This window comes from Ammodytes marinus (assembly GCF_949987685.1).
Source record: "Ammodytes marinus genome assembly, chromosome: 10".
In the NCBI taxonomy this organism is placed as follows: domain Eukaryota; kingdom Metazoa; phylum Chordata; class Actinopteri; order Uranoscopiformes; family Ammodytidae; genus Ammodytes; species Ammodytes marinus.
The window spans coordinates 11,712,227-11,726,723 of NC_137214.1; the positions used below are offsets into that span (position 1 = coordinate 11,712,227).

At 41.8% G+C, this 14,497-nt stretch overlaps 1 protein-coding gene across 1 annotated transcript in view; it reads right to left on the minus strand.

Annotated features, from left to right (window-relative positions):
• Nucleotides 1-467: 467 nt before the first annotated feature.
• dock2 (dedicator of cytokinesis 2) overlaps nucleotides 468-14,497 on the minus strand; it is a 107,827-nt gene continuing 93,797 nt past the window's right edge. The window contains exons 36-51 of the mRNA XM_080035781.1: nucleotides 13,466-13,556; nucleotides 12,018-12,128; nucleotides 11,404-11,493; nucleotides 10,198-10,302; nucleotides 9,553-9,694; nucleotides 9,108-9,189; nucleotides 8,839-8,923; nucleotides 8,295-8,381; nucleotides 7,701-7,877; nucleotides 6,527-6,610; nucleotides 6,290-6,427; nucleotides 5,442-5,569; nucleotides 4,580-4,787; nucleotides 3,430-3,535; nucleotides 2,636-2,784; nucleotides 468-730 (exon numbers count right to left, since the gene is read on the minus strand). Of these exons, the coding sequence (XP_079891907.1) occupies nucleotides 668-730; nucleotides 2,636-2,784; nucleotides 3,430-3,535; nucleotides 4,580-4,787; nucleotides 5,442-5,569; nucleotides 6,290-6,427; nucleotides 6,527-6,610; nucleotides 7,701-7,877; nucleotides 8,295-8,381; nucleotides 8,839-8,923; nucleotides 9,108-9,189; nucleotides 9,553-9,694; nucleotides 10,198-10,302; nucleotides 11,404-11,493; nucleotides 12,018-12,128; nucleotides 13,466-13,556 (1,846 nt within the window). The 3' untranslated portion in view covers nucleotides 468-667. The remainder of the gene's footprint in view (nucleotides 731-2,635; nucleotides 2,785-3,429; nucleotides 3,536-4,579; nucleotides 4,788-5,441; nucleotides 5,570-6,289; nucleotides 6,428-6,526; nucleotides 6,611-7,700; nucleotides 7,878-8,294; nucleotides 8,382-8,838; nucleotides 8,924-9,107; nucleotides 9,190-9,552; nucleotides 9,695-10,197; nucleotides 10,303-11,403; nucleotides 11,494-12,017; nucleotides 12,129-13,465; nucleotides 13,557-14,497) is intronic.

The following is a 14,497-nucleotide window of genomic DNA, read 5'->3' on the forward strand; positions in this document are numbered from 1 at the left end:
GCATCTTGAGAAACATGTTGTTCATTAAGCACAAAGCTAATAGTTCCAACTGATGGACAATATTTAATATGATTTAAATTGGAAAAGCATAATAAAACACTTTTGTCTAAACTCTTGTGTTCACAACAAATGCTGTGACATTTGTACGGTTTGCTTCACAGTTTGTTGCCTCCTATTATATTTGAATTTATTAGCCTTTCTTGTTTGTTGTATCAGTGCCAGAGCTTTTTTGGCAGCGTGGTCCTGTTTAACACGGGAACCTTTATCAAATTATTATCATTTTCCCATTAACTTCAGTCAGTCACAAACAGCGTTGAAAGCCGTACAATAATAAGCTTTTTCATCAAGCGCGGCGGTGGTGGTAAAGGGTTTGTGTTTGCTCGTTCTTGTAGAAGCAGAATTGATTAAATAGCTGTAAGATGGCATTTAGCTTCACAGAGAATCAGTTGAATTACTGGTTAAAAAGGTCACGGCACCAAAAACAGCCTTTATTGATAGGCAAAAAATCAATTATATTAAGGCAACAGCAATACTGAGACTGACAGGAAGAATCGACATTTGAGCGAGTGCATAATCTTCTTTGGCTTTCAGGTTAATGTGAACTTCTTGTTGAAACACATGAATAAAAAAACAAGACAAGGAAACCAGGACGTTGAAATAAAGGCTTTCAAAAATGATTGGCACCGTCTTTGGCTGAATCACTGTGCTTCACATCCTCTGATTTGGAGCTCTGTGGAAACAAACAAACATGCATCATGCAAACACAAGGTTTACGCTCGGTGAGGGGTAAAAAATGTCTTTGATTTTCATCTGGAAAGTTGTAGTGGTGTAAAAATATTCAAATAAGTCAGATAAATCAAATAGGTAGCCTCTTTCATATTTTAATATTGCTCAGAAGAATCTATATAAAACTAATCTGCAGCACTACTGCTTTTAAAGAAATTATTAAAAAAATTAAAATTAAAAATTAAAATCAACATTCCGTGTTTACCCCTTCCATTTTAAGAATGTACAGAGGCTATGGTGGCCTTCAAGGACAAGACGCTAGTTACTAAAGATGCCATCATCCACAAGTACTCAAGTCTTTACACAATATCAAGTGATGAGTTGAACATTTTGAGTATTTAGTTATTCATTCTATAGTAGGGGAGGACGGGGGAATGTGAGACATCGGGTAATGTGAGACACCCCCTGTATCTAGGACACGGAACACATTTTTGGTCATGTGAGATATATGTGTTCAAGCCCCTCTCATTCCCCCTTGGCCATGAAAGAGAGGACCTCATGGTGATGTTGTAAGCATGTTTTTTTCCACAAAAAATAATTTTTTGTATGAAAAAGTAAATGTTCTTGCTGTCAACTTAATCGATTGTTGTGCCAAAGCAAATTGATTCAGGTAGAAAAACTTCTATCATAGATGTTGATGAACTACCATCATATGAAACCATGTGATGATGACTACTGAAGATTAGCCTGAATTGCTGAGAGAGGTAGTTTTTTCTCAAATTGTGGTAGTGGGGTAAAGTGAGACAAGGAGACTAGTTTGAAAAAACAAAAGACAATGTGGGCTGGAGGTGGGGGTTGATGGTTGAAGGGGTGTCAGCAAGGGCATGGTTTGGCACGTATGTATGTGGGGGACAGGAGAGTGACCTTTAACATCAATAGACTCTAAGAAATATGTATTTATTCAATGAATGATCCCAATAAAACAAATGCAGAAAAAAGACTCAAAAGATGGAAAATGACAGCTTGGTCTAGTCCTGTTCTGAGTCCCAGACTGTTCTGGTTCTGATTGTCCTTTGCTCTGACCCCCAGACACTAGCTGGCTCTAAGGGTCCTGTGTTCTGACCCTCAGACTGTGTTTTAATCTAACTGGTTTTATCTGTCATTTTAATGTTAATTATTGAATATGAATTATAGGTTGTATTTGATCAGAGTTACTTTCAAGTGTTTAGAAAAATGTTTTGCTTAATTGACCAAACTCCATGATTCTGTTTCTAGTCCGACATTAATTTTGTAATATTTGGTTTTCAAGCTAGCTGTCAGGATTCCAACTGTTACAATTTGTGTTGTTATGGTAGTTTCAGAGTGTAAAAATTAAGTGGTTCTGTTTACCCCCTTGATTTTTCTGGTCTGTCTCAGTTTACCCCACAGCTTTGTGTTGACACATGACAACTTTTTTTAAAACAATCATATTTTCTGTCTTGAAAAAATTTGGCTAATGCCCATTTCTAGGAAACCTCCTGAATTAATGGGAAATGTGTAAATGTGAGTGATAAATCATTTTAGCTCGCTTAGAGGGGAGCAAATGTAAAAAGTGTCTCTGATTACCCCGTTCTCCCCTACTGCTTTTTGGGTGTATTTTCAGTGGACACCCACTATGTATAAAAACGCGTTCGTTTTTCTGTTTTGTGCTACTGTATCATGGCGGCATCCCTTGGGGGCACACCGCTCCTATGTAGATATAAAAAGCTTAATCTAAGGGTATAAAATAAACACATTTTATTTTCAAATGATAATACACTAATTAAAACATATTAATGAATAACATATTCCATTTCAACCGAGTATGTTCTGAAAAACGACAATTCCCTTTGCACACTGCAGCCACAAATGAGAAACTTGTTGGTCTCACCTTGGACTTGAAGAGGAGGTTGATGACGCCCTTTGAGCGCCTGTCTGCTGTTCGGTCGGAGGTCCCACACACAGACATGCTCTTACTGTCCCTCCTGGCTCTGGCAGAGTCCAAATCCTCCGCTCCCCCCACCACCGCCAATGAAAGACCTATACACACGAACAAATAACTTCAGTGTTTTGTATTTCACTGATTGCAGCTTACTATGCAACATTGGCCTCTTCCTGCATAGGGGATTTATTGTGACTAATTGTTCTCCCCAACTGTTTTTTTCCACTGATGAACTACGTGCTCTGGCATCACCGGTGCTTGTAGTCACAGCTAGTAGTGCATCAACAACACAGTCAATAGCTGGCTCAGCTGGCCTGGTCCAACGTGGCAGGATGCCAGAGGGACACATAAGTGCAACCATGGTCTGATGTAGTATTTGTCAAGTGCAGGGGTTATATAACTGAAACAAATTAAACACAAACCGGACGAAACAGCTGCCCACTTCTGAAAAAATTACGACCGACATGACTGATTTTACTCATTTTCCGAACCCGCAGATCAGAGTTTTTCTTAGGTCAGGGCTATAACAGCAATATTCATCAGCTTTGCCAGTTTGTTATTAACATGAACAGCACTTCAAAAAGGCATATTCAGCTTTTCAGAATGGGAAGGAATAACACTACTTCCCCTCAGGTAATGGCTTTTTTATATTGACTGTGTGGGGCTGCCATTGCTTAGTTTACAGGTGTACTCACTACAGTACTCTATGAAGCAGCACTCTATTTTGTGTCTGTGTGAGTCACCTGTGATGGCAGGCAGGGATCTGGAGTTGGCGTTGGTCAGAGACACATGTCCTTCATTGGGATCTGCCAGGTTGGTGTCACTGCGGAATTCCTGTTTCTTGGACAGCTAGAGGGAGACAGAGATCACCAGAAAAACTCAGCAAAAAGACTCCTCCAACTCATTTACTAATGTTTCTCTGGCTGTGTTCGGAAAGCCATACTAGCGTCCTACATCCTACATACTCACCATCTATATACTGCATACTGTCTACTCAAAGATCGATTGTGTATGCGAGGTGCGTCGAAACGTTTTCAGTTGAAGTATACTCAAGCGATGAAGAATTTCTTCTTCTTCTTATAAGATTCAGGCAGTTAAGACGCTGTTTAGCGTATAACCGCCCTCTACAGGTTAGATATTGAACTAGATTTTTACAGTCCTGTGTTCATCATCTGTGTTTTAGACCTCTTGTTTTATAATTATGTTTTGAGGCAGAGGATCCCTCCGACGCTCTCTGTCCGGCTCATCATCGACGAGCTGCGGTGTGTGGAACACAGCATTCTGTTCTGATCTCTCTCCACTATCAGACTCACATCACTCATTTCACTTAGTAACTCTAATGTTGTTAGGTATTTATCTTCATCTCTTATCTATTGTAAGAGTTTTATGAATGACTGCACGTACAGTTGTCAGATCGCGGACCCCAAACAATGTCGTTGCCTGGCAACTTGCTCGAAAATATTTCATTTTCCTGGGCAGGTAGAATTGACCCAGTGCATTGTGGGGCGGTTGAGTAGGAAAAGTATACAATCGATTCATACCCAAAATCTTCCCGGAAGTTAGTACTCATCCGGGAATTTCTCGCATACCCAACCGTCACATACTCAAATTGAAGTCAAAATGAGTATGAGTAGGACGTTAGTATGGCTTTCCGAACACAGCCTCTCTCTCTCTCTCTCAGCCCCTCTCCCATTTACAGTCTCTCTCTCTTCCTCTCTCTCTCTCTCTCCAGGCCCCCTCACCAGTTTGCAGTCTCTCTCTCTCTCTCTCCCTCTCCCTCTCACCCATTTGCAGTGTCTCTCTCTCTCTCCCGGCCCCCTCTCACCCGTTTGCAGTCTCTCTCTCTCTCTCTCTCTCTCTCTCTCTCTCTCTCTCTCTCTCTCTCTCTCTCACCCGTTTGCAGTCCAGTGTGTGTGTCCTGTCTCTCTCCTCTGAGATGAAGATCATGCTGCTCCTCTTCTTCTTCTTCTTGCTCTTCCTCAGTTTGACCTCTGCGTCGCCCACAGTAACCACCCCCTCCTCCACAGTGCTGGCGCTCACACTGCCACTGGAGCGCTGCAGGGACGAGGTCCAGGAGCTAGGGGACTCAGGGGGAAGGTCCCTGAAAAGAGGTGGGGAGGGTATGAGGAGTCCGTTTAAGAGGTTATTGTTTTATATCCACGTTGTTCTTGTGGAGGGAATTTCACGGATAACTCATCTTTGCAGTTAGAAGATGCATGCTTTAATTAGGACACACTGGTGGCCATTTTAGTACAGTATAGTATGTATCCCAATGATGAGATGTGTCGTGTACATGGTGGGTGCCTCTTGAAATTCGAAGGGCGGTTTCACACCTGATCAGTCAGCTTCTAGTTTGCTTTACTGGTTCGGACCAGATGCGAGAATGATGCATTAGTTTTTTTTTTCGTCAGGTTTCGGTTCTCTTTAACACCTATTTTTTTTCCCTCTGTTCCAAATCAGTTTGGGAAGTGAACCAAAATGCAGCGCCATAAGCCACGTGAGAACATTCTCTTCACTCATTGGTCAGATGTGTCTGGGGCAGGAGCAATAACGTAGTTCCTGAGCTGCTCTACAATTGGTCAGCATTTCCATGCGGGAAAACTACAGAAATAAACTACAAGTATGCCATAATGCATAGCGTTGGTTGCTATGGGAGCTTGTTTATTGAAAATATACTCAGTGTTTGTTTCAATCAAAGAGATGGCAGGCGTAAAAAAACCCTAAAACGAATGAATCTATGACTGTACTGTACTACCTGTCTGGATGGAGCTTGGTTGGAGTCCCACATTCAGATCCCTGCAGTGAGGAGATGGAGATGAGGGACTGGCGAATGGAGCGCAGCATGGAGCGAGGACGAGTGGACTTCCTATCAACCAAGTCCGGCTGGAAAGAGACAGTTGAACTATATCATACCCAGATAAAAAAAATAAAAAGACAGTCATAGATAATGCCAGCAGTACATCTACAGAGAAAGAGGGGAAAAAAGCAAAAGCAAGTGAAGTCTCTCTTAAATACAGCAGCAGCATATCATCACCCCGACTCCTCATTAGTTTAATTTCTCCTGTAGGGCAGAGCACATTTACAAGTTAATCACCATATTTAAACCTCGGTCGGGCCATCCGAAAGCCTGATCTGATTGTAGAGGATTTTTTTTTAAAAGGTAACAAATCCCATATCAATGCTCTACTCGGAGAGGCTTTTGTGAGTACTTTGATGTTTTTAAAACTTGCCTGGGTCAGCTCATTTGCAGCTTAATTATCAGCAGCTCTCACACAGTAACTCAGTGTGAGGCCTCTCAGAAAAGAACATGTTTCGGAACATTGAAAAACACCACGTTTCAGATCAAACGTTTACTCATTAATTTTTTTTTTTTTATATATATTTTTTTTTTGGCATTTTTATGCTTTATTGGTAGTGTAGAGACAGAGTTGAAATGGGGCAGAGAGGGGAGTGACATGCAGAGAACGACGCCGGGCTGGAATCGAACCCGGGTCCGCTGCTGGCCGAGGCCCATGGGGGGGACGCCCTACCAACTGAGCTAAGGGCGCCCCCTACTCATTCACTTTTATCCCCTTTTCCATATCTCTCTATTGCATTTCCTACCAGCTCTCTCGCTCCGTACTCCTTCTCCACTTTCTTCCTCAGCTGTTTGAAGCAGTCCTCCATGCGTTCGTGGAAAGGACGCAGGTCATCCGTCACCCTCTTCCCATGGAGAGATATCCCTCCACCCAGCAATGGGATCTATATGGAGACAAATGTTATAGTTTCCAAAGAACGACCACGCATGTGACAAGAATGGAGTGCTGTGTGTACATGTATTGAAGAGTGTGTGTTCAGCACCTGCCATGCGATCAGGTCTTTGAGGCGCAGCAGTTTATCTCTGTCCTCTGGGTGCTGCACGTTGTACTCTTCGGTAAAGAACGCCTGTTACAGAGGATATATTTATAAGTTATTTAAAGGAGACATATTTATTATAATTCAGATTTACAATGTTAATCATATTACACACACAGGCTTGAAATACAGACATGCAACCAGGACCTTTTTTACACATGCACATGCATTGATGGAGAGATGTCAAAGTGGGCAGCCAGTCTCATAGAGACGGCGCTCTGGGCAGTTTTAGGGGTTTGGCACTTTGCTCAAGGGCACCTTGGCAGTGCCCAGGAGGTGGACTGGCACCTCTCCAGCTACGAGTCCACACTCCAATATTGGTCCATGCTGGACTTGAACCAGCGACCCTCCGGTCTCTAGCCCAAGTATCCACAGACTGAACTACTGCTGCACCAAGACAGTATATTAACAGTTTCAACTACTCAAGACACTTTGTAAATTGACTCTCTTTTTCATCCATGTGCACTTTCAAAGCTCGCTGATCTAATCCTATGAGAGGTATTATTAAACTGGATGGTGTCTGTCTGAGGGTGAAATTTAATCATATTTCCAGTTATGACTAGCAGGATCTAATACGTTTTCATTGCTTTTAGAGCAATTTAGACTGATCATATTCAGAGCCTATGAAGGTGATAGTGATGTATTACTGCTAAGTGAATTAAGAGTCATCTCATCATGTGACTCATCATCTTAATATAAGATAACTTCATAAGTCTTCATAGAAAGAAACAGCACTGAAATGGAGAATATTTTCTCACACTCACTCACTCACACACACACACACACACACACACACACACACACACACACACACACACACACACACACACACACACACACACACACACACACACACACACACACACACACACACATACACACACACACACACACACACACACACAATACACAATCACTGTTTATCTAGATTATACCGGAGGCCACTGTTAGAGAAACAAGCCAAAATCAATGTAAACTTGTGACAGGCGGGAAAAGATTCATATAATGAAGTTTAACTCAAGGCAAGAAAACTCACTTTGAATGGGGTTTAATTCATGTTAATCAGTCCCTCACTGGATGTTCTATTCAATAGTGTAATGATCAACGACTGACAGGTTACCTTTTCATACTTGGCAAAGCCGCCCATGACCGCGGGGTCCACGATGCCGTTGAGCAGCATGGAGAGGGGGTTGATGGGAAGGCTCCAGTCGGCCTGGTACTGGTTGATCATGGTGAGGATCTTCTCATTGGTGGACTCCATGGTCTCTATGGCGTTCTCCAATGGAGATAAGGTGGTCTGGAGAGGGAAAGGTGAGTGGCAGATGGAAGAAGAGAGAGAGAAATGAGAGGAGGGATCAATAAGGTAAGGTAAGGCATGTTCTTTTCTAGATGTGCAATACAAATGTAGCGGAACACTTTTGATTGTGGAAGAAAGATTTTCAGAGGTTTCATCCGCAATGCCTTAACTTTTTCCCTGTTAAAAGTTGTTTTGGGGGAGAGTCGTTCTTTAGAGGGTGTAGTACGCTGCACAGATCGTTTTAGCCACCTGAGGCAAGCTCTTAGTTGTGATATTGGGCCATGCAAATAAAATGAAATTGGACTTGATATTGACTTGAAAGAGGGTGAGAGTAAGATGGGTGAACACTGAAGGCAATCGCTTGCAGCAAACACAAAAGTCAAACATGGAGTAAAAGCCCCACCCCTGCTGACTTACCTGTTTCATGTCATTAGCCTCAAACCAGCGTAGGATCCCCGGCAGTTTATACACCGTGGTGAAGGTTGTGCGTTCAATCCACATGGACTAAATCGCAGGGAATGGAAATAGGGAACAATAAGTAGTTGTATGCTACTTGTGAACACTTATAACATGATGTCTTGTATTCAAGTCTGAAGAATTTCCTCAAGTTCTAACGCGCAGCACATTTGAATGCTTGTAACTTTTTTTAAACTTTTTTTTTTTAAAACAATAAGCTCTCTGTTTCTCCTTGGCCAATTTTCTCTACCCATTTTCTACATCACTGCACACAATGATATCTACTTTTACAGGGGCACTAATACCTGAATCTGGTCCGGGCATCTCAAAGTGCTCATCTGAAATCCCAAAGCCTAAATCCAATGTTCTATTATATAATTATACCGCATACCTGCTCTTGAATAAAAAATTTTAAAAATCCTATTATTTTATAGGCCGATAACAATTGCTCTCTGAAGTACTTTCGTGGTCCTCGAGGTCATAAATCTTTTTCATTAAAACTCACAGCAAATTCATTGTTTGGGTCCACGGGTCCTTTCCTCACAGGTCTGGAGTAGTGGAAACGCTGCACATAGTTAGACTTATAGAAGCTGTATATGGGTTGATTTGAGGGAGAGTGAGAGATTTAAGTTAAACAGAGGAAATAAAGACTGTATTTGCAAGTGTGAAATTGTCAGAATGTCTTATACTTTTTTTTTTGACAGACATTGACAACTTTCTTTAGAAGAATAGGATTTTTTTCGTTTTTGAAGAACACTTTGCTGTTTAACTGACTTGATGATCTGGTCAGGAACAGGTTTGTTCTTGAAGCGAGGGGGGATCTCCAGGACCGGCTGCACTGTGAAACACTGGATATCTGGTTTGGATCACTCAGGAATAAAACAGCACAACATGATGCAATATAAAGAGGTCAAAACTAAGAAAAAAAAAACAAAAAAATTAAAATTGGATCGAGACCAAATATGAATAAATGTAATTAACATAGATCTGATGTCTGGACAAGTTTTATATTGTGTTTCTGGGTGAAAGGTCTCCAGATATTTATTTGTTATTTACTTTCAGATTTACTCAAGACTATTTCAGCAACCCAATACATTGTCAATACCCAAGGTACTGGGTGTCAACTAATGTGTAGTTTTTACATCTACATTTGTGTGTGTGTGTGTGTGTGTGTGTGTGTGTGTGTGTGTGTGTGTGTGTTACGCTGCCAGAAGGATACACTGTAGTGGACAGTTCCAGACATCGTCTCCTGGCATGGTGGTGGTGTTGAGACGCACGGCGCTGGGGAACTGGCTCATCAGATGGTTCTGAAAGTCTTCTCTGCGCTCGTACTCATGACCACGGTGGATAAACACCTTGTTCTGAAGCCACAGGAGGGGAAGAACTTATTTTAATGATGATAATGAAATGATCAAAACATATCATTTTAATATATCTGTGCTGTGATAGGCATAGGGAGATTCTGTCTTTGACTTCCTCCAATAGGAGCTAGTATACTCTGCATATGGGCCTGTGTCTGCTCTCCTTTCACTGCCCTGCCTCCCTAACAACAGCGTCACTGGTTTAGGCATTCTCCTTACTACAGCAGATTAACCAAATGAATACAGGAGAAAAGTAAAGAGTAGAATATCTTATGAACTGTTGATTGGCGGTGTAACATGATGGCCTGCCCAGCTCCCATGTAGATATAAAATGCTTCTTCTAAAGGTAAGATTTTTTTTTCCCTTTTTAGAGATTACATACTAATTTATACATGCTAATGAATATCATTTTCCATGTATACCAAGTCTGTTCTGAAAAATGCCAATACATTCTACACACTGAACTCCTAAACAGGTGATAATGCTATGTTACTCTTGTGTACCCTGAGAAATGGAGGGTAGCCCTGTCCATAGTAGCCCACTGCAAAGTAGTCCGGCTTGGGCCTCAAGATCTTCATGATGTTCTCGTAGAACTTGGCTTGTTTTTCCTGAGAGTGAGAGAGAGAGAGAGAGAGAGAGAGAGATAGTGAGACATAGAGAGAGAGAGATAGTGAGACATAGAGAGAGAGAGAGAGAGAGAGAGAGAGACAGAGAGAGACAGAGACAGAGACAGAGACAGAGCAACACAGAGAGACAGAGGATGTGTTCAGGGGAGAGGTTAAGATGTGCACCGTGTGCAGCCAAAGCATTTTTTTTTATCTTCAGCTCATGCCAATGACAAAGCTACCCTCAGCAGAATGCTAGGCCTTTGAGGGTGATAGATGTAGAAAAAAAATAAAGTGCACACCATCCTCCAAGGACAATGTCTGTCATTTATATAACCACATAAATTCAGCATTAGCTGAGAGAGCACCTACTGCGGTCATATAAAGAGAGAGAGAGAGACTGGGGGTTTTTACATTGGTGGAAAACGTGTAAATCTCTGTGGGAAGGGAAGATAGAGAGGGGTGAAGGACAGATAGAGGAGAAGGTGCTAAAGTGCAAAGGAAGAAATTAGGATTTTGGTATAGATGGAGAGAATCACTTCTGCTGTGGTGTGAAATAAAAGAGATGGCAGAAACAGAAGGAATGAAAGGAGGGATGGTTGATGATAGGCAATGAAGAATAGCACTTTTGGGATCATATGGTAATGGAGTTCTTCAGGAAAAAGTTGATTTCAGCGGAGGATCTGTGTCAAGCAAGTTCCACGTATGTATTCATATGGATGATTGTCCTGAGTGGTTAGTCATGTTTGAGAGTAGAAACTGCTTAATGGGGAACCATATATTCTGAGGTTAAGAAAACAGATTAGGCTGTGCAATTAAGACCGAATAGCATCTGGAAATGTAGCCTACACTTTCCCAACGTACGTACTTAAAGTATTTACGATTTACATTTTAACAGGGAATCAGTATGTAGAAGCTGCAATCGGAGTGACCTACGGTATGTTGCTGCCACTACCAACTGCTTTAATAAATGCTCTACATTCCTCTTCCTCTCCATCAAACACCCAGTTATGCTCAAGAACACCTTATAAAGGAAAGTAAAGCAGAGAGAAGAAAATGTGACATCAGGATTATTTTGCAGTGTGTAGGTTTGAGGTGCATTACCAGTCTCTTGCTGAGTAACTCGTAGTCAAAGATCTCATTTTCGTACTGCTCAGCGAGTTCCTTACACAGAGTGATGGCCTCTTCCCACATCTAAACACACACACACACACACGCACACACGCACAGGCACACACGCACACACACAGGGAAGGAAAGAAGTGTCCTTCGTTACACCATCTGTTAATAAAGCGGCAGCTGTCTTGTTGGGAATTCATCTTGTGAAAATCTCTCGAGTCCCGGGCTCTGGAGAGTAGACGGGAAATGTCTCTATCAACGTTTCAAGGAACACAAAGCTCTCATAGAGAATACAGAATAAATCTGACACAAACATACCCCTCAGAGACTGGGACTGTGTTGATGGCAACACCGTGGCATCCACAAAAAAATAATGAAAGTATAATACAGTAAAGGAATATTTTGTAGAAACAACTATGTACGTGGAATTATGATTCAATGGGCTTAGGCTCATTTAAAAAGTAAAATACTTCTGTTGCTTGTTACTGGGAACTTGTCTAAGTAATTTAGAAAGTTGTGAATTGTAAGACACAAACTTTTTTTTTCTGCTAGAAACTGAAATTGTAAAAAAAAAAATAATAATAAAAGAAAACACTGACCTTGCCCTTGTCAAAGTAGTCGATGATGGTGTCGTAGAGTGTTTCTTTGAGCTGCCGTTGGGTCTGGGAGCCGTGGGACTCAAACTGAGGGCTGCACGTCTCATCCAACCACTACAGGAGGAGGAGAGGACACAGACAAACAAATGACAGACCTTACTGTATGTACGAATAAATGAAGAGTTTATTTTCGTGTCATGGCGCCTGAAGTTTCCTATCCCACACAGGATTGCAAGACAGCAATATAATACAACATAAAAAAAGTGATACATACACAATCACAAAATACTTTTTGTAATATTTTACATCCGGCACCGGATAAACAAAGTAAATATAAAGTGACATCTTTCTCTGAGCCCCCTTCCTCTCAATAAAGTCAGAAATTTACACATGTTCTGTTTACAAATAGCCAAGCTACCATAACATAATGAACTTCTTTTACATCGACTTTCTTGAACAAACTTAAGTCTGAAATCATGGTAAAATGGACAATACAAGAGGGAGTATTCCTGAGCTAACCAGAGAGCATAGGGATCTCTTTGTCTTTGACAGGGTCATATTGAATATAGTTTTAATAGTTTTCTGTATGCGTAATTTATTATTGCTGAAATCAAAAGGGGAACAAAAGTCTAAGTGGGACCAGCTCTCTTTCTCTCCGCCCCATTTATCATGAAGCTGAAAGAAGAGAGAAGAGCTTAACGCCAAGAGTTTCTTTGTCGTAATAAATCCATATTAGTCCTATGCAGAGTGCACGAAAACAACGCTCATTTATTGCATACCTTAAACAATAGCTCATCTTCAATGACCTAATAACACAGAAATTCATTTAGCAACAAAACGATCTCCATGACTTTACAGCCCACGCCTAATGCGAAACAAGCACGACAAGGCTGACACTGAGGATGAATGGAGATTATAAAAAAACTATAGAGTTCAACTGCTTTGATAATATCAATAATGATGATGTAATGATTCACAGAAATGGCGAGGAAGAGAGAGTGATTATTCTTCTGTTCCCTCTTTGTGAGCCTCTGAGTGTCCCATAAAAGAGATGAAGGGACAAAAGAGGTCAAACACTGTCGGTCAGACGAATGCATGCGCAGACACACAGACATGCGCGCGTGCACACACACTCGCTTGCTTGCATCAATCACCATAGTGATGAAGGCGCTGGGGCCCTACGCGTTGCCATAAAGCATCCTCCGAGCTTCATTATTTGGAGGCCGGAAGACGTAGCAACCATTTATCAGCTAATAAAAATCTGTCCCAGAGAGACAGAGAGACCAGCAATAAATGACAAAAAATTCTATTTGTAGGTGTGAGTTTGTGTGTTAATGTATGTGTGTGTGTGTGTGTGTGTGTGTGTGTGTGTGTGTGTGTGTGTGTGTGTGTGTGTGTGTGTGTGTGTGTGTGTGTGTGTGTGTGAGTGTGTGTGATTGTGTTTCTCTTACCTTGAGCAGGCGAGAGTGGAGCAACAGTGTGTAAGCTGCCTCTGTGTAGTTTTCTCCCTCCAGGTGAAGGTCCCTCAACTTGTACAGGTACCTGAGCACACGCGGTCGCAATCACAGGGGTCAAGTGGATTTAATATGCAACTTGTACATCACTCCACTAGATGCCACTGTTGGGCAACTTGAGGGTTAATTACTGACGTGTCACTCAATCTGTATCACACACACACACACACACACACACACACACACACACACACACACACACACACACACACACACACACACACACACACACACACACACACACACACACACACACACACACACACACACACACACACACACACACACAAAGCACAGTTCAAAGAGTGTCTTTCTAATGCTCTGGAAGATGTTTTGCAGCCCATTACTGTTTATATGACACTACATGACAAGGAGGAAAACGGGGACACTGGGCTGTTAGCGAACCAACTCATTATTTTACTGCTTCTGTTTTTAAGTTGGGATCCATTTGTGTCTAAAAGAAAACATTTTGCCACATGGCCAGGGGCAGGACTCTCTCGCTATGGCATTAATGAGAAAGCAGAAAAGGCAGTGGATTCTAGATTCTTTTCAACTAACAATCCTCCCTAGGCACACTTCATCTTATGTCCTCTTATGTCTTTGCTCTCACTTTCAAACATCTCACATCATAGCCCCATATATATTCTTCTGGCCTCTTCTATTAGTCAGGTACAATCTGTCTGCTGTTGACGGAGCGAATCAACCGAAAACAAACAGTTCAGTCCCTCTCTGGCCGTCCTGAGTAACTCTGTGCGTTGATCGACATGTTTGTTTGTATTGACTAACCCCTCTGCTGTTATGTCTATTTATCTCTGTGCCACTGCTCCCGCTCTCTTTTCACACCTCCACTGACTCCATCCTTCACTCACTTCTATCCTCCCTCTCTCTGCGTGAACCGGTCTGTTCAACACCGCTGTGTTTTTCAAAAGCTGAATAAAAGAAGGTGGACTCAGTGATTCTGGAGAACAC